The 26,730-nt window shown below is 40.3% G+C and overlaps 1 protein-coding gene across 1 annotated transcript in view; it reads left to right on the top strand.

The window, feature by feature from the left end:
- The first annotated feature begins 1,109 nt into the window (after positions 1-1,109).
- svild (supervillin d) overlaps positions 1,110-26,730 on the top strand; it is a 45,344-nt gene continuing 19,723 nt past the window's right edge. Inside the window, exons 1-5 of the mRNA XM_023398583.2 lie at positions 1,110-1,483; positions 14,231-14,730; positions 20,208-20,242; positions 23,441-23,502; positions 26,419-26,516. Of these exons, the coding sequence (XP_023254351.1) occupies positions 14,354-14,730; positions 20,208-20,242; positions 23,441-23,502; positions 26,419-26,516 (572 nt within the window). The 5' untranslated portion in view covers positions 1,110-1,483; positions 14,231-14,353. The remainder of the gene's footprint in view (positions 1,484-14,230; positions 14,731-20,207; positions 20,243-23,440; positions 23,503-26,418; positions 26,517-26,730) is intronic.

Below are 26,730 nucleotides of genomic sequence, written 5' to 3'. Positions count from 1 at the left end.
AAGTATTTCCATTTCCGTGTTAGTTCATAGGCAAATATTGTACATTTTCTTTCACTATTTGTATTTGATAACTTCAGTTACTAGTTACGCAGATTCAGATTAATAATTCAGACAATAATCAATGAACAAATTATGCTTTACTTTAATAGGTGAAGGCAAGATTAAGGTTAAGACTTGATCCCAGGGGAAATTCAGTTACAAGTTACCCAGCAGTATATACTGCCAATACAAATTATTATTTTGAGTACTGATACAAGTGTCAACACAATCCAGACCACAGAAAAAAAGAAATAATAATAATAAAACAACATCCTGGACACATGAACACTCTTTTTAAATGCTGCAATATCTTCAGCTCTGCTGCTGGTGTGTGCCTGTGCACAGTGATGACCTCTTTAGTCCAGAGAATTCACAGAATGAACATTTGTAATTTACCATTCAAGACTGTCTCCTGTTTAAACATGCATGTGATTTCGTAATTAACAGAGAATAGAAATGCCTCATGTTTGGCCTATTAATAATGCATTCACCTCATAAATCATGACATTTCTCCCCCTTACATGATAGTACATTAACTGCCTTTAACATTAAAATAACATTGTTATTGGTATATTGATATTGGTATTGATATTGACAACCCTGGTCCTGGTATTACTTGGTATTGGACTGAAACCAAATTCAAATTCAAATTCAAATTCACCAAAATCACCCATCCAATTTAGATTAGCTCCATCTTTCTCAGCTGCAACATTAAAAAAAATAATCATCAATGCAAATTTTTTCTAACTTTTCTAAGACAGAAACCGTGTTGTTGTTGGTCTGGTTGTTTCTGTTTGTGTGGGGTGAGCTTGGGTAGTAATTTTTGGAAATTGGCAGTACCTTTTTTCTAATGCTCTGATGTTATTTTTCAAAATAAAAAAGATATCTGAGTGAGTAACTTGTTTCTTGAGGTAAAGTAATACGTTTTTGTACACAGTCTACAGCAACAACAAAAAAACAAGACTCCACAATCAAAGGGGGCGTTTACTAGAAGCACGTGAACGCAGCACCGCCGTGAGTTTTGGCCAATAAGAAGCGACGGAGCATTTTAAGTTTGAAGTTTCTCCAGAGCTGCAGCAACAGAAGCAGTTCGTCTCACCCCCGCTTCTGCACCCTGCCTGGGCAGGACGGAGTCCTGTCTCCCCTTAATTTCGGTGGAGGATGCGTAAAGAAAGCCTAACTGTTTTCTAAAGAGGACAAGAGTCGATTTATTTACATTTCTCTTTCATTCTCGTCGACGACTCGCTCTAACCGGCGAAACTTGAAGTGCCGAGTTACTGCGACGTGCTCAGGTTAACGTTAGCATTTTCACGGACTTTCCAAAACACAGCTAATGTGCGGTTAAAGTTTACTCCGGTTTCGTCGTATAACAGCTGTTTTACAAGGGACTCATAATAATATCTCAGTGGATTCCTCACGAGCAGACCTCCATAAACGATTGCAGGTATGTTATCTTACATTATGCTGTGTGTTTGTAGCGACTACGTTGTTACAGCTGATCTCCTGTTGATTAGCACAAACGGAAAGCTACCTGTGAACCATTTTCAGTATTTGATAGGTTTACAAGGAAGTGCTCATCTGTCACAGACTTATTGTTTGGTAACAAATTGTTACATACAAGGATGTGATACGTAGTTTTGTGTTGAAACACGCCTCACACTCACACGTTCTCACACACACTCATACATACTCACTTATTGTCGTTACATTAGTCAGCGTGGTTTCCTTCCTTAACCATTAGTCTAGGTCTCACAGTTGGCATACAGTAGACACTGGAAGTAGTTTTTATTTAACACTACTTAAGCCTTATGCTGTTTACTCTTGCACTTGAAAACCTCTACTTGATATTTGTGCCTTTTTGTTAAGGCTATGCCATGCATAACTGCACCCTGTGAAGATAACATTCAAAACTATTACATTTTTCTTTTCTTCTTTTTTTTGTTAAAGCCAGCTGTCTTTTTCCTTTCACCCACTGTGTCACTTTGGCAGACTGGTAAACAGAGAGTTGAGTGGCTTCCCTGCCTTCTTTCCACAGCCAAGATCTAACCCTGACCAGTCCCTTTGCAAACAGCTGTCAAGAGGAGTGAGCATTTAGGGCTGTGTTGTGCAAAACCACTTGTGAAAACAAAGTGATAAAATGGTTTGAAAATGCTGAAATACGCTTCAGGCTCTACTATCACTATGTACATGTACTTTTCCATCTCTGCTGTTGTGAGAAAAGATTACACAAATGTCACTGCAGACTAGATTATGAAAGTTGGCACAAAATAGTTTGGAATCAAAGTCGCGTTTATCTGTGTCAAACTAACATCGCTATGCAAATACTTGCACACTGCCTGAGTACTGTGTACACTGAGGTGGATGAGACTTGTTTGATTTCTTTTTGAAATATGGTGACTGTACTCTTTGTGAGGTGTAGCCTGTGTTTATACAGTGTGCATTTCTTTCAACAGTCATTTTCCTATGTTTTTCACTGGGCATGGCTCTCACCACCTGCCACCAGCCTGTGAATTCCAGTGTTTCTGTACAAAATACTGAGAAATGATGTAATCTTTAGTTCATTATACAGCATATTTAAAATGTGCTGTTTAAAAATGTGTTCCACACACTACTTTCTCCCAAAAAGTACTACAGTTAATTTTGATTTTATGCTATCAATCATTTTAAGAACAGTTGTTGCTTTTTTACCTCAGATGTTGAATAGAATGAGACTCATTGAAGCTTCATATTTGAGGCCTATGCTTTTTTAGGCTTGCCAAATTGTAATTTTCCTACTGTAGTGGCCTGTGTCACAAAAGGCTTGCCAAGACCTTCCTCGGCCAGCTGGTGTTGAGCAAGACAATAAAAATGTATTGTATGCCTTGTTGTATGCCTTGATGAAACATGCTTAGTGTCTATTTGTCAGGAGAGCACATGTTTGTGTTACTCTGCAGCTCATTAATAACGGAGCATGCTGCTTTGTGTCACTGTTATGGAGTTGGGGAAATAACAGAAAGTTGATGGACAAAGTGCAGTCGCCACTGAGCATGTTTCCAGCCTGTGCAGAGCAGCTGGAGCAGAAGCAGGGAGTGGCTCTTGTCATGCTTCCTTTTCTCTCCCACCTACATAATTCTGCTGCTCTTTACCTGCCTTTTCTTTGGACCGTGTAAAGACCCAAAACAAAGACACAGACACTCCATTGTTGTTGAGCAGAAGTGAGAGTTGTATGGTTGTGGTAAGTGTTATCATCCACCTGAACACCTCGTGTCAGTCAGTCTGGGGGTGGTGCTGCGTTGCCCTAAGCAGGGCTCTTGTTACTCAACGCTGGTGCGAGGGCTTTTGTTGAGTGGAGGAACGTGCTGTAGATGAGGGCTCCTGCTGCAGGGACTTGTCTTTTTCTGTACTGGAACGTCAACTTTTTTGTTTCTCTTTTTTTATTTTGCCTTCACAGCAAGTTCTCAAGAATGCAACGGTGGATCAAGTTTCAAGTCTTGGATCACTAACATAACAAGAAAACAATAGAAAGGAGTGCTAAGGTCTGAACCACAGCTTTAAACCCCTCCTGGCCTTTTTCTCTAGAATGATCCTGCATTTCAGAGCAGTTGTAGCTCAAGAAGTAGTAGCTTAATTGGGAAGGTGATCCCATAGAAAGAGTTTTATCTCAGTTGAGCAAGCATCAGTATGACTCACTGTACCCTCAAAAACTGTGGGACCAAAGCCCTCTCTTGTTGCTTGGTGCATTACAGCTCATTATTGGGAGCCGTCAAAGGACTTTCTCTCCTCTTTAAGCTTCAGAGCAGTTGATGGTCTCTCATTAGGCCTTTATTTTGTGTATTGTGCTGCTGCTTGCCAGTATGCTGCCAAAAAGGTGAAAGATGTTTGGTGCAATGAGTGAATGTACCTCCCACAGGGTGTTGCTAAGCTGAAAAGTAATTGAAGGGATGTAAAAAAAAAACAAAAAAACACTCTTGTTAAATTAGGATTGTAACTTAGATTTATATGGGTGATTAAGGTTTTTAACAAGGCTCTAAAAGAGAGAGGCCCAAAATAAGTACACTTGTGCACCTGGATTGTCTCAGTTTATTCTGAAAGTAGCAGCTAACTACTTTTATGACTGTTTTTGGGTGGCTGAAAGATACCTAGACACACCTTTGTAGTGAATTGTCTTTATTAAAGCTTCTGGTATTATGCATTTCTGCACCTGGTGAGATTAAGCAAAATATCCACGGAGGCCTGTAAGGGTTATTTTTTCATGCTTGTGTTTGTGACCACATTGTATTCATAATATGAAGAAGGCTTAAGAACCACTTGAAAGTGTATCCCACTTGCTCTTGTGTAAAGGTTCTCCACAATGAAGTGCTATGAAGATGCTTATGTACAAAGTAAGACAGCTTTTATGAAATAGAAGAAATGGTTTTACACATGGTCAGTGAGATATAAGTATTATGAGCAGTTCTCAGTCTGAAGCTGTACAGTACCTGCCTGTGTTACTTAACAGTTAAGTAACATGCTGCAGCTGAACCGCAAAACTTGGCTGCAAAAATGACAGGCGCAAGATCCACCCTCTCATCACATCTCCCTCTTTAGGTTTGACCCATCCTCTCTCCTCAGCTCTCACTTGGGTTTAATGTTGGCTGCACAGCAGAGAAGTCCTACAGTACAAATATTTATATAAAGCAGAAGGGATGTGACAATATGAGCAATCGGAAGTCCACAGGGAGGAGTGCTCGGGGTTACCCTCAGGCTAATCTCCGCTAAGACATATTTATAAACTTAGCTAGCAGTTAGCATGGACCGCTTCCAGCTTCAACACCAGGATACTAACTGTATTTGGTCAGTAACTGCACAGCCGAGGCCCACGTTAGTGATGTCTTTAACCAGTGTAATATTTGAATGGCACATAAACATATGGTTATACTTCAGACATTCATTTAATTTGTGCACGCATAATAGTTTCCATGCGTAGAGGCAGCACAAGGCCTCTCTCCATACTACATTTCACTTTGCTTTAGCTCTGTGCCAGAGCCGAATTTCTTCTGACACCATCGTCAACTCAAAACAAAGCCTCTGGATAAAATATCAGAGGGTGTTTTGAATCTGTGTTCAAATGAATGGGTTTATGGGAAACCCTTTCTGTGCATGTCAACCAGGGTTTTATTATCTTTGTGTCCATGTGAGTGACAGATGTTGCCATGAAACAACCATTAATAAAACATGCAAAACAAATGTATCTCTGGTAAACCATATGCAGGGATTGTGTTTGAAATGTTAATGGAAATTGAAGGGGGGTTTTAAGGGTTGCCTTGAATTTATATTAATGGGACAAGTTTACAGCACAAATGCAAATGATGCTTCCCTTTTTCATCTTATCCTCTGTTTTATTACCATTAGATTACAGTCTATATCCTAAACAGTAGCTCCTGTTTCAATCAGGTTTGTGCCATAAAAATGTCACATTGTCAGAATTTGAAGAACCAGTTTTATTTTAGGGTTGTGTCCATGTGAATATTAGTTCAGGAGAGAGGTTTGTTGATTTTTCACAAAGGGGAGTTCTCATAAGCCACCTGCAACATCAGCCACAAAATAGTCACCCGTCATCATTCTCCGCACACTTCACACAATGAACATTTAAACTAATCATAAGGCAATTGACATTTTGAAATGTATGCTTATTCGCTTTATTGCTGAGAGTTAGACAAAAGGATTGATGCCACTCAAATGTTTGTATGGTAAATATGAAGCTACCGCTAGCGGTCAGTTAACTTAGCTTAGCTTAAAGGCTTAAAAGCTAGCATGGCTCTGTCAAAAGGTAAGAACATTTGCCTGCCACACCTCTAAAGCTCTCACACACAAACCCTGTGCCTACGCATATTAGTAGTTCTCGTAATATTATATGAAGGGGCAGTACACACTGTTTCTGCGCACCTAAGCAAACAACAGGTTAGATTTATCGTTTAATCATCATTTTATACATTTTCATGTAGACGCTATACAAGATACAGAAAGGACAACAACCCCAGTGGCCTCAGTATTGCTATCTGTTCATGTGTTTTGTTTTGTTTTTTTTCACTTAAAACAGTTTAGTTCATCTGGCTTAGTGGTAAGTACCACTACTGTTAATACTCCATCTCTCCGCCATAACCCATCCCCCCAAGGATAGGAGACCCCCTTAACCCCTCCACCCCCTGCTCAGTAGCATTCCAGCTGGCCAGATGGTGTCTGCTCCGCGCAGTGGACACCAGAGAGCTGCGAGGGAGAAACCCTGCGAGCAGGATTCTCTGGATGAGACATTCCACCCCACTGATCCCACCCCTCCTCCTCCTCCTCATGTCGCCTTCTTTCTCTGTTCAGTCTTGTCTGTATGAAGACGGTGATGAGGACCATGTTGATAAGTTGTTGACAAGCAGAAAAATCGCATTAGAGGGTTGGAGGGTTGGAGACTGCTCTGTAGTTACTCTGTGGTAAACTGTGAGTAAGAATGACAGAACACATCACTAACCTCTGCGTTTAGCTCAGAATATTTGTAGAGAAAGTTGGGGTTGCATGCTTTTGATGTTTAACATGCATGTGTAGTTACATTGCCATGAGTGAAATAGTGTAAATATGTATTTACTTTGAAAATAGTGTGAGGCCATGTATATTTATATAATTTTATGGCAATTGAAGTGTATGTTTTTAATATACTGTATCTAAAGTCATGTCATTTGTCTGTTACTTTCATCCTTGCTGGCAACTTATAAATTTAACTTTATGGTATGCAAGTTACATGCATATGCAAATTTGATAGAAAGCGGCTTCAAGAACTTGTATAATAAATCCTGGAAGTACACATGGAAGAGGACGAATAAATTAAACAAAACATCAGTGATATTCAAAATGACTGGCCTCGTTCAACTTTAAAAATAGTTGGCACACTTTCCATGGAGTTTACTGATAAATACACATTTCTCATTCTTTTCGTCAAAAGTCTGCAAATTTAACACACTTGAAGTGTTGCTGCAGCAAGGCAATGCTTTCCGTATGTTAGTGTACAACAAAGGGTAGTGATTGGTGTGAGGGTAGGTGCTTTAACTGTAGCTACTACAGTATATCTGTCCCATAAAAATACCTGCGTGTGTTTGTTTCTGGCCCACATTAACGCTTTGGAAAGAATCCAATTCAGCACATTGTGAGAGTAGATGCATATTATACCCCACCCTTCCTACTCACCACTGCTGCTTCCATGATTGTAGCCCTGTTGGAGAGTCAGTGTGTGTATTCCTGTTGCCCTGTTTTCACAATTCTTCAGTTGTGTGTCAGTTTGCACTGCAGTGTGTGTTTTTGTGTGAGTTTGCTTGTTTGCTTTCCCATACGTCACATTTAATGGGTCCTTTGAATAGGGCGAACAGAAAGCCGGAAGCCTGGGACAAAGAGCTAGCCTGTAAACGATAAAAAAAGAGGAAAATACAGCATGCTCTTCTGTCTTTAACCTCATAGCTTTGTTGAGATTGAATGATGATCCATCCCCCTTGTCAGAGATTTCAAGGAGGGAAAGCAGCACTCTTTCTTTGCCTGGTGGCAATCGTAGCTCTGCCTCAAGCAGGTCAGTACAGTTTTTACAGTGTCAGTTACTAAGGCAAAGCAGAGTGCAGGCATGAGTACCCAGGGGGGTGTTATGTCAACTGCCTTTCGGGTGACTGGTTACAGTCAGCAGGACTTCTGGTAAAAGGGATTTGAGGGACTTTGTGTCTATGTGAGAACGAGAGGGGAGACAGAGAGGGAGGGAGAGGGAGAGATGGATTAGTCTCCAGTCCTGTTTTTGCCCCATCCTCCTCCTCCTCCTCTGCAGCAGCAGCAGATCTTGTCCTCCCTCCGCCCCCATACCACCAGACTGGGGCCCCTTGGCACCGTGGAGACACATGCCCCACAAAGCCATCACATCCACCCCCACAAAAGCCCATTCTCTCCAGACTCCTTTCCATCTCCTTTCCTCTTTCCCACTTGCTCTGACCTCTGCAGCTCTCTCAATTCTCTTGTTGTACCCACTCTTCTTTGCCTCTGGACTCTTTTCATCCACCCTTCATACTCCTTTTCCTCTTTCCTCTGCTTTTCCTTCCTCTGTCACTCCACAACCCCCGCACCCCCCATTTTCCTCCTTTCTTTGCAGCTGAAAGCCAGGGAAGATTTGAGTCATATGAAAGAAGGGCATTTGCCATGTTAGACAAACACACCCCTCCTGTCGGAATCACCCTTTGAAGTTCTCTGGAAGTGGGGGCCCGTTTCAACAGGATGAAGTGTTGTGAGCGTCTACAAATGCAATTAAAACTTAATGCTGCCGTCTTAAATGCTGAAAGATTGCTTTTTAATGAGAGACACATTGACCACTCAGTATGTGGTTGATTGTTGTGTGAGGGTGGCTTAAAAAAGTGTGACACACCCTGGACCCGCCCCCCACCCCACCCCACCCCTCTCCAGCTGTTTTCTGATGCATTTGTTTGGTTGAATAGATCGGCTGGAAGCTGATGCTTAATGTCCAGTTTGTGGAAGATAGAGTTATTGGATTAGGCACTGGTGAACCATACTTAGGCCTATCTGATTTCAATGGTTGATCACATGACCTAGTCGTTGTCACACACACTCATGCAGACAAACATGCAACACGCTGTTTTCTGTACAAATCAAAGGACACAAGCTATCCTGACAATATTTTGATTATTAGTCAACAGTAGCCTGGTATGTCACTTTTACTGGGTGCTTATTGTACAGAATAAAGGTAAGATTACATCTTCCTTTAACCATAAATAAGATTTTTATTGTGGCTGTCTGAGCACAGAGATTTGGGATAGTCATTATGTGACCGAACCTCAAAGCAAGGAAGTCACTCAGATACTCTATGCAGTGAAACCGCCACTTGCCTCTTCACTCAAGAGTACTTGATACTTCCATCTTTTGTTTTGCTCCTTTATGGTTCCTGAACGTGGCTGAAAATTTCTCAGAACACCAGCCGAAGAACCGGCAGTCGGTTTTTACACTGGCACCTGGTTTTCTCAGTGGAGCAAAGTTTCCACTCTCCACCTTCTTCCCTCAGGAAGAATGTGTGTCAGGAGTTGGCTATATCTTTAACTGCCTCCTCTGTTTTTTTGTGCAGCAAAGGAAAATGGATGTCTTAAAGACTCTCTGATCCTTGTGGTTTCTTTATGTGGATTCCTGAAGGTTTCCAGTGGCAAAATGTTGTCATAATTGTTGTAGCCGAACAGATACCTCGTGTAGTGTCCTTTTCAAGTGTGACTACAACTTTACTGAGGTGTCCATTGTAAACCTAAGAATTGTCAAAATGCTAGAAGGTTAAGGTGTGAAGCTATGTGGTGGTAACTAGAGTTTCAAGGTAAGATTAAAAAAAATGATATAGATGATGCAGAACAATGGAATTCCAGTAAAGTAAATGCAGAAAAATTGCTGACACGTTTGTACAGTAATTTGTTAGTTGCAAGCTCTATATCTTCCATTAGTGCTGTGACCCCTGTCATTAAATTGATGACTTACAGAGAGCTGTGGGTTCGGTGGTTGAACCAAATGGCAGACGGTCTGTCCTTTTTAAATGTTTGCTAAACAGTGCTTGAATGAACATTGCTTGGTCCTGGGCCAATGAAGTGACTGAGGTATCACTTTGCCTCTTCAAGCTTCAGTTTGTCTCACTTTATGAAAAAGCCCCTGATTTCATGTTTTTATACAGTCAAGATCCCTTACCTTTCCCATGCAAATCCACTGTTTATGAGTAGGGTGTAGCCTGCATTCCTGCTCTGTCCGCTTGTGTGGACACGTGATTTCTGAAAAAATACACACTGGTGGGCTACAGGTCAACCTTTGCCTCTGAGGCAGCTTTCTGGCTGGCCCTTGTCTTGGAATGAATCAGTGAGTTAATGTGTGTGTCCTCCCTATGGATCTGTGTGACAGGTATTCTTTTTCCATAAGCAGCCTGCTTCCCATTGTTTCCTGTTGTAATAACATCAGTGGGCTATGAGTAAGAATGAAATCATTAAATTTGAATGGATTTTTTTTTTCAGGTGCTTTACTTGATTCACATTTCATAATGTTAAAACGAACTTTGCGCAATTCAATTTTCCCTGTTCTAACCTTTTTTGCATATCTCCTCATAGTGTTACTTGCCTCAACAATTCCTATTGAGCAACAATACATTTTTTCTGTGCTTTGAGAGCTGCTGTGTTCCTGGTGTACACAAGGATGTTGATAGAACTTTGTGTTGGCATAACAAGACTTATCAGATAGTGTATTTTGAGAGCTTTCTTATTCTACTGAACCTCCTGTGTCTGAAGGTTAGTCAGTTTCAAGTTCTCACCTCTGTGTTAAATCAGAACACCAACACATTCAGAGTATAAGGACACCATAGATGCTGTTAAACTACAGTCTGTAATTCCCAACCAGGGGTGCTTGTCACCCAGAGGGTACTTTGTGTATGTGGAAACCAGGTAACAAGCAAGAAGAGAGGTCTGAAATGCTAAAAGTAATGCATAAGCATACATGGTAGAAATAGTTTACTAAAAGTATTGGATAAATAAGTAAATGTATTGGATAAGTGGTTGAAATAGTTTGGTTTAATGAATTAAACAGCAATTAGTTACCTAAAAGTAATAGATGAATGGTTTAAATGTCTGGTAAATGGGAGTAATACAAATGCAACCAACCTAAAACATCAACAGTTCACATTGTTTATATAATGAATAGTGTGAAATAACATCCAGTGTAAAACCAATTCAAATGAACATATTTGGAATATAAAGCGTGGTGTTGATGGTGGCGTGCTTGAGTTTATCTGACAAAGCTGTGGGGAGACAAATGACCAAAAAGGTTGGAAGCCATTGAACTGCTGGATTGGTGGACATAGATAAACTCAACAACTCCCCTCACACATTTTAAATCATCTTTGAACCGCCTCACGTGTTGAAACTTCTGCATTTGTGGTTTATTGCAGTTGTTAGTAGGCCTAAAACAGATATTATATAATCTAAAGTAACTGCTTATAATGACTGGTGCTCTTTGCAGAGAAGTAAATATTTGAAATATGACCACCACAGAGCACTTTGCCTTATAAGAGGAAATTATGATAGTAAATCTGATACTGAGTGCAAAGGGGATGTCTGGCTTTTGAACCCATTCAAAGTTTTCTCACTGCCCTTACCCATCCTGTCTCAAGAGAGAAATGGACATTTGCCAGGTTTATGAGTAACATTTCCTGATTAATGGGGTTTTATGAAGAAGGATATGGGGCACGGCCAGGAAGTGACACATTTGGCCTCTGTTTAGACAGATCTTCCTCTTGTAGCCAGTACGAACTCCCAACGGGCAACAAAAGGTCAGATAACACTCCAGTGATTGGAAACGACGGACTCAGTTTGTTTACATGCCCTAGAGGAGCAGAAATAATATTGCCCGCATGAATTGGCAAGTCGGACTGGTATAACTGCATACTGAGCAAGACAGATGCACTGTCGTCAGTGAAACAAAAGCCAGGTGTGTGCTCAGATATGTTTCCCACATTCTGCCCATCAACAAACTTCTCAGTTGTGTTAAATGTCACATTGAGTGCAGTCAGACCAAACAAGCTTGCTTCTCCACTTCAGTCTGATACTAATGGAAGCAAATATGTTTCTGCCCTCCAAAACTACCTTTATCATCATGTACTTAATCCGCACTTGCACAATTGATCTTATTCAGAGCCCTCTTGTTGTGTTTTGGTCCTGCAGGTTTCTGCCTGCCTGCACTTGTCTGTATTTCTGAAGAAATAACCATAAATAGGTAATGGCACCTCTGGCTATTGTGGCTGTGCAAATCTCCTACCAAAACAAATATTCTTGGGTGAGTTCACATTTGCTGATAGGCATGATGATTTTTAAAGTATGACTCACAACTGTGTTTTCAGTCCCCCTTGTTAAAATAACAGAGGCAGCTTCCAAACAAAGCAGCCCTGATGTTCTGGGTCTCTATGGACCAGCTTTAGCATACTGTTTAGCACTCCTTTTATAGGTAATGACCTAGGTGAATTATGTAAGCTTGTGCATAGTCCTGAAATCAACATCCAAACTCTGGATCGTTTTGCCTTCATAAGGTAATTCACAGGCATTGGAGTGACATTCAGTTGAAACCCAAAAGTTTTTGCATTCATTTTTGATGAGGAAAATGGCTCTTTGCCTAAGATAGGTCAGGGAGCATCACAATTTACTGTTGCCTCAATCTGAGTTTTTTACCATTATTATTTGATGGACTTCACAACCAAAACAAACCTTTTTGAAATGCTAACTTTTTTAACCCTAGAGCAAAAATGTAACATATCTCCTGTGACATCCTTTTCTTATCAAGCTGTGGAGCTCCTGAAGGCTTGAAGCTGGGTAGCAATGGATTTACCACTACCAATTGATTAGGCTTGCCTTTTTAATTGGCCATTTGGTTTTCCTGTTGTCAACTCCATTTAAAAAGCTTTAGCCTCATCTGATCCTGGTTACCTTCCTAGAATTGGTTCTAGTTTCTGTTCTGGCTGTTTGATTGGCTATGGATACTTGCTCGCTGGACTAACAGGAATGGAAATGAACTGTACTGATTTGTTCATTTAACAAACAGATGGTGATTTTTTTCTACATAGGTTAGAGCATATATTTCCCACAGGTGATGGACAACATGTAATAGTCTAGCAGTTTATGGTTTAACTGCATTTAAATTTACACAAGGGAGGCACTGTGGTCCCTTATTGTTTAGTCAAGAACCGTTATGTTAGGTGGAGGAGGGATAGGAGAGGTCAAGGTGAAGACTGAAACACACACAACCACTTAAACACACACACACACACACACGCAGACACACAGACACACACACACACATCCCCTGACACACACTGATTTCCTGTCTAATTTTTCAAAGCCATAAATTTGAAATGGACCGAGAGTCCTAATTCTGAGCTGGTTTTTATAGCCCAGCAGGTGGTCAAGGGTCTGAGGGATGCAGTTGAGATTTGTTCAGTCTTGTCATCATTACAGAAAAGGCTCTTACGACCAGGGCAGTCTCACATCTCCTGTCCCTCTTGACTTGACCCATTCTTCACTTTCCCTCATTGTTCCTGACTCTTTAATTACTAACACTTTACAGACAAAGCACCATCTTGTATATTTTTCCCCTGTTCCCTGGCTATAAATGTGAGAACCAGGGTGCTGAATTAACTTATGCCCTGCCATTTAATGGAAAACAGGGGGCTACATTAACCCCCCCCCCAACCTCTCTAACATAAATATACCTCCTTTTTATTCATCTCCTTCTCTTCTGTTTGGCTTTCTTCAGACAGAAGCCCCAAAGCATCGTAAGCATACTTGTGATGTGAAAAACGTCTTGGTGTGGAGCAGTGAAAACCTGCACACACACAGTTTTCATTGCTGCTGTCAGCTGGTGATGCATTTACATAAGTGCAATTTTCAAATCTCTGCATCTCAGCCATGTGTGGTTTTCTACTCTGTGAATACTTAATGGAACAAAATGAGCTCAACTCAGCTTCCTAATTTTTACCTCCTAAATTTAACGCTTGGTATTGAAAAGTGAAAAGTTATTAAATAGAAAATGTTTTATTGTGCAAGAGGTGGAAAGATGCTTAACAGATTTTCCTTCTCAGGTACACAAGAGCCTGGAAGGCTATACCAGAGTCTCTGCACACACTGGAGTAGGCGCACAAATATAGACTAAACACATTCACACTCACACTTAAGGGCAATCTAGACTTTCTCATGTACTGTGTTTGTAGTAAATACAGAGTCATTATGGGGTGGGATAATGTTCAAGAGGTGATTAGCCCAGGCACAAAGCCTCAACTAAGTGAGGAATAAAATGGGATGAAGATATTATTTGATGTGTGTTTCTCACTTTCTCTTACTTCCTCCTCCCTCTTTCCAGCCGGCTCCATGTGAGTCAATGGAACAGAGGTTATATGAGAGTCTCGCTGTGGTGGTCGGCTGTCTTTGAGCAGAGCTGGGGTGTGTGTGTCTCTGCGGTGGGGGGGGGTTAGCTGGGGCAGGGCAGAGCTTGGCTTGGAGCTCTACATTTAAGGCAGTTTCCTATGAAAGCTGGAGAGGTAAATGTCTCGGTACATCTGATTTTACACAGTTTTAGAGAGCCTGTCTTCTTACATTGAACTCTACAATCATAACGCACTAATGATCTCTTCCTTTCTTGTTTGCAGCTCTGGGGTGATTTTGATGGAGTGAGACATTGCTATCGAGGAAGATCTACAAGAAACTTGGACACCATACCAGTTGAAGAAGCAAATTTGAATCTTATCATTTAAACAGTGTTGAACTGCATAATGGATGGAATAGACACCTTGCAGAGCTCAGCCCCAGAGACCAAGGCTGAGCGAATTGCCCGCTACAAAGCAGAGAGGAGGAGGGAGCTTGCTGAGCGCTATGGCAACACAGAAGAATTCACCTCCAAATATGTCCGCAGGGACAGGAAAATTGCTGACACATCCGAAACTGTGTCTTCAGTAACCAAGGAGAAGGAAAAATATGAGGATAATGGAGCAGAGCCAACATATAGCAGGAGGGGCCTCAGGAATAAAGTAGTAGAACCTGTGGAGCAAACTAATGATGAAAAAGAGGCTACCACTCACCTCAAAACAGATGCAATTTTATCCTCCAAATCAGAAGCTGTCTCCTCCATAAAGATGACCTCTCATTTCAGGTTAGTTTATTAACATTTCACAAGTTTAAACAAAAGCACACTCCTTTTTACTCATTGTTTGTGCAAGACCAGTGACACTGTTGTTCTCAATGTGACATAAACTTGGCCGTAGACATTAAACACTAAGCTGACCTGGCATAGAGACTCAGAATGCGAGTGCAAGTGGCCCAGGCTAACATCTCAGGAATAGACTTCAATAAAATCAGCATTTATTATTTAGATTTTCTTGTATGTATCTCAGTTTTGACTAGGGTAAGAGTACGGATAGGGCAAGGCATTGTTCAGAAATATTCGAAAATCGTTACTGATGCAGACACCTTCACTTTGATACCAATTCTTAACTATACTTTTTTCTGTTCCAATTTTATCAAATCCATTTTAACAAAAAGAAAATTACGATGCAAATTGTGGTCCAAATTTTAGTTTTACTTTCGTTTTATTTCAAAGCTTGGTCTCTTTACATACTCTAACATGCTTGTGTAAATAAACAGCCAATCATCAGCATTATTGGATTTTGGTCTTAGCATGCTACATGCTTATTGGCTCACTGACGCTGATGAGATTTAGTAATTTACATACATATTCATATTACATCCATAAAAGAATGAAACTCCGATCCGTGGCCGTAAGTGTGGACAGAGTAATGAATAGCTATACAGTCTATACACACATGACGTACAAATAAATCTGCTGAAACTTGGAGCATAATGATCAGATCCACGCAAAAATTGCCATTGAACAGTAGCTCTGTCTGAGGTATTCCTTGATTTAGAGAACATTTGCAGCTTGTAAAGACGTCTATTAGGTTATTGTAAAATGGCTTACTGGCTTCTAATGAGTGAAGAGGAGGCAACAAGTCTGCACATTTGGAGGCCACTTAGTGCTATCTTCTGTTTGAAGTAAACATGGCTGCTAACATTTCCAAAATTGGCCATGCGTGCAAGGCAGAGAACTGCCACATTTATTTTGCCATGGTATGCTTTGCAGTGATGATATGCACGCTGCTTGTTTTGGTTCACTTTAGAGTCATCTGGGGGTTCTCACATGTTTAGCACATTTGGGAATAACAAACCGGTCTTGTCAGGATGACTTGGAAGACTTTGGAGTTTTCATATATGCTGCCAGGAATGCTTTTCTTAGAATTGTGCATAGAGTAAGACATGTCCAGTCGTGGGTCTGGGGATGTTTCAGCTGTAATCAAGCAGGGGATCCTGCTGTTTGCACATAGCCAGACTTGTCTGCTCTTGTCTGCTTTTTGAAAAACAGCCTGAGGGAATGACAATAGAGAGCGAAGAACTGAGGTGGACAGGGCTTTAAGATCATTTCAGAGTTTGGGGCTTGCGGGGGGAGGGAAATTGAGCTTTGCCAAGTTTTCATGCCCTGTGCTTAATGAAGCAAGATATCTAGATCGATTTGATTGATGGCTTGTTAGAACCGTTTACTTCATAAGACTGGGAAAGACATGTCTTGTGTTCTAATAAACCTTGAAAATAAATGCAGTACACGCAGAACAAAGTTTCATCAGATCTTATCTGATAATCTTTCAAGGCAAAACTGTATTAGTTTAATAATGAAATGTATTTTTTTTGTTTGTTTTGGATATCGTCCTGTTTATATCAGAATGTGTTTCATTTTTTCAGTGCAAAATTTAGTGTTGAAATGGATACAGATCATAAATCTTTTCAAGCATAAGGTTTGTGCTTATTTTTGGATATAGAGGAAGTTTAAATAAAATTGTGTTTTGCAGCAATGTGCGGTGGGAAAGAAGCTGTTTTCTTCCAGCATCGGTTAACCACAGCAGAATGAATATTTGGCAAAATACAGAGTAAAGTCACACACAAAGATATGGATGACATTTTTAATTACAGAGAGCACGAAGACGGGTTGACATGTTGATGTGTTTGTCTCACATGCCTGTCATGTTATCTACTAATCTTGTCAGTTTTGTTATGAGGTTTGCTGCATGTCAAATTCCAGCTGTGCAGTCCTGTGTACAGGCACACTTGTGGCACTCGGTGACACTCACACAAACTCATCGGCTGACCCCCCCCCCCCACCATATATAAGAGGTTTATTTGTATATTATGCTTTCACCATCAGTTCCAGGGGGTGATTGGAGATATTTGTGTTCTTTCAAAGTATCCTTACAGCTCATTCTGAATTTCATATCAGTTCAGTATATCCCTGATTCCTGGCTGACTTGCATGTACTTTATGATTAGAGCTTCGCAAATATTCACTGAGCCTTGTTAGGCAGTGTGTTTGTGTGCGTCTGTTACAGAAATAGCATGAAGGAAACTGGAACTGAGCTGTCCCAGTGATAATGAAAACTGTCTGTCAACAGGTTTATCTGAGGCAGACAGGAATCCTCCCCGCGTAAAGTCACACTTGAATGGTGACATTCCCAAACACTTCACTTTGACATTTACAAATGTCACTTGAAATTCATCCTTTAATATTAAATATTTACAAAAATTTAGTACATATGATTTTTTTCAACAGCGGGGGCTGTAAGTGTTTTCCCTCAATGATGGAAGCAAGCAAAATTATTTAATTGACTTGAATACCAAAAGTACACTTTTTGTATTTTTTTCTGTCTGCATTTATTTGATAATTGTTATTTTGACAGTTATCACAATGTTGATACTGAACAAATACTGAAGGCTGTTTTTCAAAAATGTAGTCAAAAAGCTTAAATTACTGATATGATATGAAAGAAAGTTCAGTTGGGAGAATGCCACCCTGACAGTGATATGACGGGAAAGAAGACATCTCACTCTGTATGAACTAAAGAAAACACTCACAGGTAATTTGTGGTTGTACAGCAGTGTTACAGAGTGGAGCTTCTTCCCTCACAATTTATCTCTGACAAGTGCTAAGAGCAGCATGTAGCGAGCACACAAACAGACAACAGCCAAGTTTAATTTAGGCCTGACATCATGTTACTGACAGAATTAACATTAATTAGTAACGTTTGTCATTTTAACCACTGAAAGTGGCGCTCGGAGGGTGAGTAGCTGAGTAGCTGAATGATTTCTACACTGCTTTGCTAATGATTATTAGCATCGTGGCTTTATGAACCTGTATTTTTCTAATCTCAGTGTCTGATCTGAGTCTGTCACCGCTGCATCAAATGAATATTTCACTGTATTATGCAGGGGGATAGTATGGAAAGCCGAACCAAGCAGGTCGTCTGGCCAGTTTTGAGCTAAACCAGCAGGCCACAGCAAGACTGCACCTCTGCGGAGTCGTGTAATGACATGACATTTCAAAATATTCTGAAGCAGTGGCGGCAGCCGTCGCAAAATGTATGTAGCAGGGACTGTATGTACCAGGGTACTGTACTTGTGCAAACTTATCATGCTTCTATACACATAGTAGTGTAAATAAGTAAAAAGAATGATATACAAAAGTAAGGTAATGGGAGTTGGATTCATAGTTAACTGTACACAATACTGTACATGGAAAAGTTTTTACATCTATTCCTGTTACCTATCACAATATACAGAATGTAGTTGATTTGTAGATTTTATCCATTTATGGGAAATTCATATGTGTTGTACTGTGTAGTAAATACCAGCAGCTGTGCTACTGGCACAATGGTGCTGGTCAAAAGCCTTAGATTAGAAACAAGATTGGATGACATTTGGCCTAATCTTTGTTTACATGGCTCAACTATTGCAGATTTATTGTACCATTTATATGAGGGGGGCAAGATTTCCAACAGTTAAATACACAAATTAGAGGAAACAAGAACTAAATCTTTTAACCATGTCAGAGTTATGATTATATCCATACTATACTCTTATTTCACCCCCCTCTCTATTTCACAGTGTCACTTAATGCTTTGTGTGCATGCCATAATGTAATGGAGCAAGAATGAGAATGTTTACCGTAAATCCTGAATACTAAAAGCCATTTACTTTTAACTCCAACTTCCCCCATTACTGTATTGCTGTTTTTCTTCTCGCCCAATCTCTGCACTCCACTCTTCTTATCTGGTCTTATGGGAGCATAGCAACAACATGTGTGGCCCCTCTCCGTCAGCCAGCAGTCAAAGTGTGGGTGGGGTTGATGAAGTGTTGCTGAGCCCTGCAGTTGCAGAGTAAATTATTTAGTCACCAAGGTCTACAAACAGACTTTCCAGTAGCTTTAAATGGGTGAAGTTATGTAAATTATGTGACACTGTAATAAGTTAATTTTAAAGTTCATGTGTATATTACACACCCACAGACTGGTGTGTATGACATCACTGATATTGGTAACTCCAACAATTTGTTTTCCATCGCATTTCCCATCTCCAACTACACCATATTCACACACCATAAGTACCTTGGTCTGGCATATTTTGACTTCCCACAGTATGACAAGGCTCTGCTGAGGCAGTCCATCCGAAAACTGACACAACTTTCTGCGGTAGCCAAACCCAATCCTAAAATTACTGTAAAAATTACTTTTCAACAGTGTTTTGGGACTCAAACAAGGACAAGTTAGACGACACTGAGTTGGATTCAATATTTTGTTATATTTTTGTTTTTCCCTCATAACATAGTCCACACTACAGTATTCTTACTTTTATATTGTTAAAGCGTTTATTTGATGTGTTTGACAGCTGAATAACTCTGCATTAAGATATGTATTCTACATCATAGGTGTTTGATATAATATTTTATAGAATGTCCTGTAGTTTTTATTTAATCATTCATCTTCAAAATGTCACTAAAATAGACACAAAGTGACTCAAAACAACTCAGTTGCCACTGCTCATTGACACGTTGTCATGTGGTCAGTTGAAACTGTTGCTGCTGTATTTTAATGGAGCACAATGTTTTGTACTTGAAGGAAACACAGCATTTTAAATGGACCTGGCTTTATTTAGACAATGGTCCCGATCTCGATTGGGCAGATGAGCTTGGGGCTATCTCCCCTTCTTCAATAACCTTTGACCCCTTCCAGATGTCCACCACGATTCTCTATTGTGTTTAAAGCAGCCCCCAACCCCCTGCCCTCCCTCTCCTGTTACATCAGCACTGCTGCCCCACAGGCAGCTGCTGTCCCCATCCATATTTAACGCCCATTACTTAGAGATGAATGGCCATCTTCAGATGCTACACAGGCATTGCTGTTCTGTCTTTGCTAACAAGGGACTGGAAGAGCAGTTTTCGTAAATGTTGTGGGGTGCATAACGTACAAGGGAGTGTAAGTTTCTTTCTTCATCCCTGTTCGTTTGGTTTATGTTGCATCTTTTTTAAATGTGGCTTAAGTGTACATTTTTGGATTATAGCTGTGTGATTTAGACTTCATATACTAATTTTTATGTCAAGCTTGTAAGCATCAGTTGTAACAGCTGCGTAATCCTGTCATCACCTCAGTATGTTAGAGTGACCTCATTTGTCTCTCTGTGTCTCTCTCTCTCTCTCTCTGTCACTCTCTCTCTGTCTCTCACTCTCACTCTCTCTCTCTCACTCTCTCTCCTAGGCTGCTGGAAACTGATGACACCAAGGAGCCACAGGGTAAGACGAACCCTCCACTTACACCACACTCACATCCTATATTGTTCCACGGACTGCTTTATCCCTTAACTCATTCAAGCTATCGCTATTACTCAGTGTTAAAGGAACACTGAGCTCATTGCTGATGTCAGATCACCTACCTGGTTTATAGACCTTTTCTTTGTAATACTCTGCCACTGAGGAGGAGTGAAAGAAAACAGATCTATTGATGTGCTTGGACGTGTTTTATTGTCTAATTTAAAGTTTATGTCGAGCCTCAGGCAATGGTTTTCTTTCTCAAAAATAAGGGAGATAATGTTTGGCACGTGTTTGCAGAGTTTTTGTTCAAAGATCGGGTCGTAGGAGGTGCGCGCATACACTCGTGTTTTTCTGTGCAAATGTTTGACCGTATGCAATTACACTGGAAGCTTGTTTCAGCCAGCTAGCATTATGAGCTAATTTTGGAGCCTGCTACTATTGAGAGAAGAAAATGGTTAAGTTTACACATGGGCTACTGGCTGCTTTTCTGACTCAGTCAGCCACCTGAGCCCACAGCCTGAGAGTCTGTCTGTCTGTCGCCTGTCTGTCTGTCGCCTGTCTGTCGGTCTGTCTGTCGGTCTGTCTGTCGGTCTGTTTGTCTGTCTGTGTGTTACTGCCTGATTGTACAAGAAAAAAAAGATAGCGACAAAGGGGTGATAGGAAGGTACCTTTAGCAAACAGCAGGTATGTCAGTATTTCAGGACGCGTGTTGCAGTGTTGTGTAACATTTTTTACTTCAATCAGGAAGTCAGGTTGAACAAGTCTAAATCATTTTCAAACCTAATCAAAACAAAAGAAGCAAAGAACTAAAACTTGAGTCATAAGACTATAAAATATCAAAGACATTATGTTGAGGTTACAGTATAAGCTAGTTCTCTAATCTAAGACCTTTTATGTTGAAAGGTTTTTCATTGTAATCACTGATTGAGATAATGCATTGTTCCTATATTTTCTAAATGTAAAAAGTGCAGAACACACATAAGTAGTAAATGACAGAGCTGGTGTATCCAAATATTATTGGATTATTGTATTTTACTGAGCTGCTAACTCATCCACTGCCATTAGTGGAGCTTTTTTGTTGCAGCAACATAGGCTGTATATGGGCTATACCATCATCTCAGTAAACTGGGTCTAATCTATGATGAGAAATTGTAGAATTTAATTCCACAACGTGAAGACAAAAATGAACAATAATAAAATGCTACATACATTTTTGGAATCTTGGAATTTTCTGGTCTGTTAATACAAACATGACTTTAAGTTTGTCAGTCTTTAAGAAAAAATCCAGTATGTTCGGAAATATTTAATATATTTATTTCATTTGAGTAAAATTTAGCCTGTTAAACCAAATCATTGATTTAGACCAAAAATATGAAGACAAAATAATACTGAATACTGGGGATTTCCTTTGCTCTGATGATTATCTGTCAAACATGGTTTGTAAAATAACTGACTAAAAGAGACCAAAAATAACAGTGTATTTTTCTGGTTGGAAGAGAAACAGATACAGAAAGAGAAAGAAAGGACAGTCAGTGTTCATCTTTAATAGAGATACAGTATGTGCGTGACAGAGCCACAGAGTATGAGAGCACTGGCAGTGCATACACAGAGCTGATGGAACTTCCTGTCCAAGCTGGCAGAGGAGTCAGTGCTCAGAGCCAGAACGCCTCTCATGGTCGCATCGAGGGTTTCCCTGACCCTCCAGCTTTCAGCTATCTTAACTGTTTCATACTCAGGCCTTCAGTTAGATGTGTTTCCACTGTGCAAGTGCAGTTTGTCATTAGTGCATTCAGAATGATTTCAGCTCACCATGACTTTGCTGGAAAGGTGCTACATCTAAACATATTTAGAACCCTTTTCTCCTCCATAATCATTGTAAACAATAGGTGGCCATATACATTGCAGGTGCAGTGTCTTCATTCAAAGCAAATACTACTAGATTTTCCCTCTGGAGGGAGAGAGTCGGTGCTGCTGTAAAACATATTGTGCAGATTATATGAACTCTACTTTGTTTCATCATGTACTCTGATATGTCCAGACTCTATTGGCCATTAAAAGGTCAAACGCCCATCCAGAAAGTTCTCAGCAGCTAAAGCTTAGCAGTCTTGTGAGATGGATGAAAACACTTATTGAAGAGTCAGTGAACTTAAGTGGAGGTTTTTCCGTCTCTTGAGTTTTTCTTCTCTCTCTCTCTCTCTCTCTCTCTCTCTCTCTCTCTCTCTCTCTCTCTCTTTCTCTCGCTTTCGCTCTCCCTCTCTTTCACTTGGATGTTGGATGGATGATGATGTAAAAAGATTGGACCGGAGTTGAAAACTAAAGGAGTACAGTCTGAGTGGAATCAGCAGTCTGCAATGCTTAATGTTTCATCATCTGAACTAAATCATGCTAAGTTCTGGACAGCAGGGGAGCATGGAAACATAAATCATAACGAGAGTATTAGGCCTAAACTGAGCAGTTTTTTCCAGTGCAGAACGGGGGTTTTTCAGAGACATGCCATTATTTGGATTTGTTTGTTCCTCTGTTTTCTTTAGAGAGGGGGGCCACCTTGGCTTGAAATGTTAAATTGTCAAGGCAATAAAAACAGATTTAGAGCTGGAGAATGGGATTGAGTGTGCTGACTTAAGAAATTTGTGTTGTTTTGGAATATCATTAAATTTAATTGTTTCCTTTTGTCCGGATTAGAAGATTATTATATTCTCAGGGCTGGTTTTGATTAGACAGCTCACATGAGAAATTATTTTCTTTCTCTCGCACACATAAGCACAAACACAAAGTAAATGTATTCCTCCCACATATCCCACAGTCGCATATCTTACTATCACTCTTTTATGTCAGAGTGACTCTCTGAATCCACTGGTGCCTGGTAACTTCTCAGACTCAACCTGAGGTCAGTGCACACATCGTGTGTGTGTGTGTGTGTGTGTGTGTGTGTGTGTGTGTGTGTGTGTATGTGTGCGTGTGTGCGTGTGTGTGTGTCTTGTGCCGAGTTCTGCGTTTACATGCGATTGTGTTCAATGTTTACAAAAAGTTAGTGCGAGACCAGACAGTGCATCATGTTGTGGAGGCCAAACACATACCATCCATCTTAAACCATCATTCTAACGTGACACTTTGCCCGATCATGTGCGGATCCAATTCTCTGCATACATGGTCAACCTTGTCTGTGTGTGTTCTTTTCAGTTAATGAGACACCTGTGGACTCATCCAAGACGTCTGCTACATCCAAAATGTCTCTTTCTAAGGTACGGTATTTTTGAAACACTTTGTTGTTTGTCAAGGTTTTCATGGTTCAAAATATGGCATAGTATGTACCAACTAAACCTTGATTAATTACTTGTTTTTAATGTAGAATATGTTTAAATGATCACAGGTCCAAAGTACATTTACAATGCCCAAATTATCATAGAAGCATGTTTGCCTGATTCACACGTGTCTCAGCCACTTTCCAGCCTCCCCCTTTTTTAATTTAAATTTCATTCCTCCTAAAACTGCCAAGATGACAGCACACAGATTACCAAATCCAAACTTAAAATCATCAATGTCTAATCTTTTGAGTGATGTCACAGATGCTATATCCATATTTTATCACCAGTCTATGGTTAATTCTTTTTATATCCCTTGCTGCTTTAGTCAAAGCCCTTTCCAGTGCAGCTGGTGTATGCTTCAACCTCCCTCTGGAAGTTTGCTCCATTAATAACAAATTGAGCTGTTCCATACAGCTCTGAGCTGTCCTGCACCTGGATACAGGCTTGGCCAAAGTCATGACTTCCGCACACACAGTCCATGGAGGTCTTAAAGCATCGGTGGGAAGAAAAGTCTAGAGAGCCAGAAGATGCACTCGGAAACAAAAACTGGATAATGTCCCCAATCCTTAGGGAAAGCTACATGTGTGCTTAAAAATGAGCTGGGTATCGGCTTTTCCCAGGCTGGTTAGGTTTCAGAAGTGGTTGGGTTTCATGATAGTGGATGTAAATAGCTGTTCAAACTTGGCCTTCACAGACCAGGAGCAGTGCCAAGGTTGGCCAAGTGAACGCAGATGGCAGCAAGACGCTCCAACCAAAAAAGTGCTGGGAAAACAGGCTCCCACAAAGAGGCTATCTCACAATCAAACTTTTTCTTTATCTTTTTTTGTCTTCTCTCTCTGTCAGTTGTTCTGCCCTACATCTCTGTTATTATAAGGTCTCTCACTTGAAGGTCATCAGCAGTGACAGATGCTCATTTGCTGTCTTCACTTTGCCCTTATCACTCATTTCTCCTCCACAGTCACTGATGAAAGCCAGTGAATCAGTGTCTCCAGCAGGAGAGACCAAGTAGGAGTGAGGTTATAGTGTGTCTGCTTTCCAACACGGATGGAGGCAATAAAATGTGTGCATGCAGAATTCAGGAGAAAGATACAGCTCATTTATATTATGAATTTTATGACTGAATTTCCAGACTAGTATATAAAAACTTGTTTTGCAGAAGGGGATATATTCCTGCTGGGTGGAAAATAAGATCTTTCTTTAAAATCTGTGAGGATCAGTTGGTTTCTAAGAGGTCTCTAATTGTGTAAGCTTCCGTATGTAATTTTGTGAAAAAACAGCATTTGATTTACATAGCTTTCCTCACAGCAGGAGATCCACTTATCTTCACCAGGTCACCCCAGGGCACCAGCAAAGTGTTTACTGACAAAGCTCTCACACAGCTGCACGGGTTCACACTGTATCCAGGTTTTAAAAAGTCTCTGACTACAAGTAGACCTAAAACAAGATGCGCAGAGATAAAGTGAGACTTAAATTATGTCTTTTTTTAATGGATCAAACTGATTGAGATTTTGTGATTAGATAAGGTCCCTCTTTTTCTATTCATCTTTCATTTAGCTGGTATCAAACAGGACTATCCATTTCAGGTTGATAGTGTATCTCCAAGTCTTGAAAAAAAAAAACCTAGAACGCATTAAAAAGGTCTTAAATATTTAATTTTCCCTGTTATAAAATGTTTTGTATCTGATTGTGGGCTGTTAGAGCTAAAAACTGTCTTTATACACTTTTATAATTTTAGTGTACGACAGAGCATTGATAACTAGTATTTTACAAATTACAGTTTTTTGCTTGATGAATGTGAGTGAGTGAGTGAGTGTGAATGGTTGTCTGTCTCGATGTGTTTGCCCTGCGATGGACTGGCGACCTGTCCAGGGCGTACCCCGCCTCTCGCCCGAAAAGATGCTGGGATAGGCTCCAGCCCCCCCGCGACCCTACTAGAGGATAAGCGGTAGAAAATGAATGAATGAATGAATGAATGTGAGTGATACCACTGAAGTGTGACAAATAACCAAATGGGTTTTATGTCTAAAAGAAAATGAAAAAAGACGATGGGGATGGTGGGTAAGTTATGTAATCAGTGTGTGCCTAAACACTGTGTAACACTGATAACACTGACTACTGCAGCAACCCATCCATTTTATGTTGCGTACTACACCCAGGTCACATTAATTCATTATATCATTAGGAATTATTGTTATATACTGCTAGGAAGTACTGAAAAATGTCATACAATAATAAATGTTTATAGGCCTTGTCATCTTTCATCATACTCTCAAAAAGGCATTAAATTGCATCCTATGTGGTATTAAAAAGATCATAAAATGTCTTAAAACTTGGTTTCTGCAGAAAATGAATAACTATTTTGTTTGATTTGCATGTATCACTCACTGTTTTAATTGTAAAGGGCCTATGAGAGAGTAATAACCCTACATCGTCAACTGTATCTTACCCTCTGATCTTAATATGGACAGTGAGTCAGACAGTGGACCCAGTGAAGCAATGTTTAACCTTTACAGAAGGTAAAAAAATAAATAAAAACAAACCAAAATGGTTCCCTCAAGGAGACTTTGCTTTAATGTGGAAAATGCAGCACTGGCAGTGCTCATCTGTCTCCATTTTAGTTTGTACTGTATGTACTCAAGGTGCGTAGATTTCTCATACTTGCTCCAATCCAGTAAAACCCTCCTTCTCAGTCACTCATAAACCACAGCCCTGACCTCTGAACAAGTGGAGGGGTGGAGCCTTATTCATTCACTCACTTCCTTATCAAGATTTGTTTCTTACAGCTGGTGTAAGGCTTCAGCAGTACGTCTCAAAAATCCAACCCCTAACCTTCACCCCTCTCTCTGCCTGTAGGACCTGGATGGGACAGAGGATGGAAGCAGCGACAGACATGCTGGTGACGGAGTAAAGCGTAAGCTAATGAGCAGTGACGAAGAGGAAGCCTCTACCAGGTAAGCAGGTTCAAACTGCTTTTCATGCCAGCGTGGTCAGATCTTTTTATTAGACCGTCTACATTAACACTTTTGAATGGAGCTATGGGTTTTTTTTTTTTACCAGTCAAGTGATATTTGGTGAACTGTGATATATTACATATACTACAACACAAGCAGATAGAACACCCTTGAAACCGACTGACACTCTTACACACAGACTGAGCAGACTGAA

The sequence above is a fragment of the Seriola lalandi genome, unplaced genomic scaffold, assembly GCF_002814215.2.
Source record: "Seriola lalandi dorsalis isolate HSWRI2012SDOR001 ecotype SW California unplaced genomic scaffold, Sedor1 jcf7180002049661, whole genome shotgun sequence".
In the NCBI taxonomy this organism is placed as follows: domain Eukaryota; kingdom Metazoa; phylum Chordata; class Actinopteri; order Carangiformes; family Carangidae; genus Seriola; species Seriola lalandi.
The sequence above is the reverse complement of the archived record's forward strand: the minus strand, read 5'-3'. Positions and strand labels throughout refer to the sequence as shown.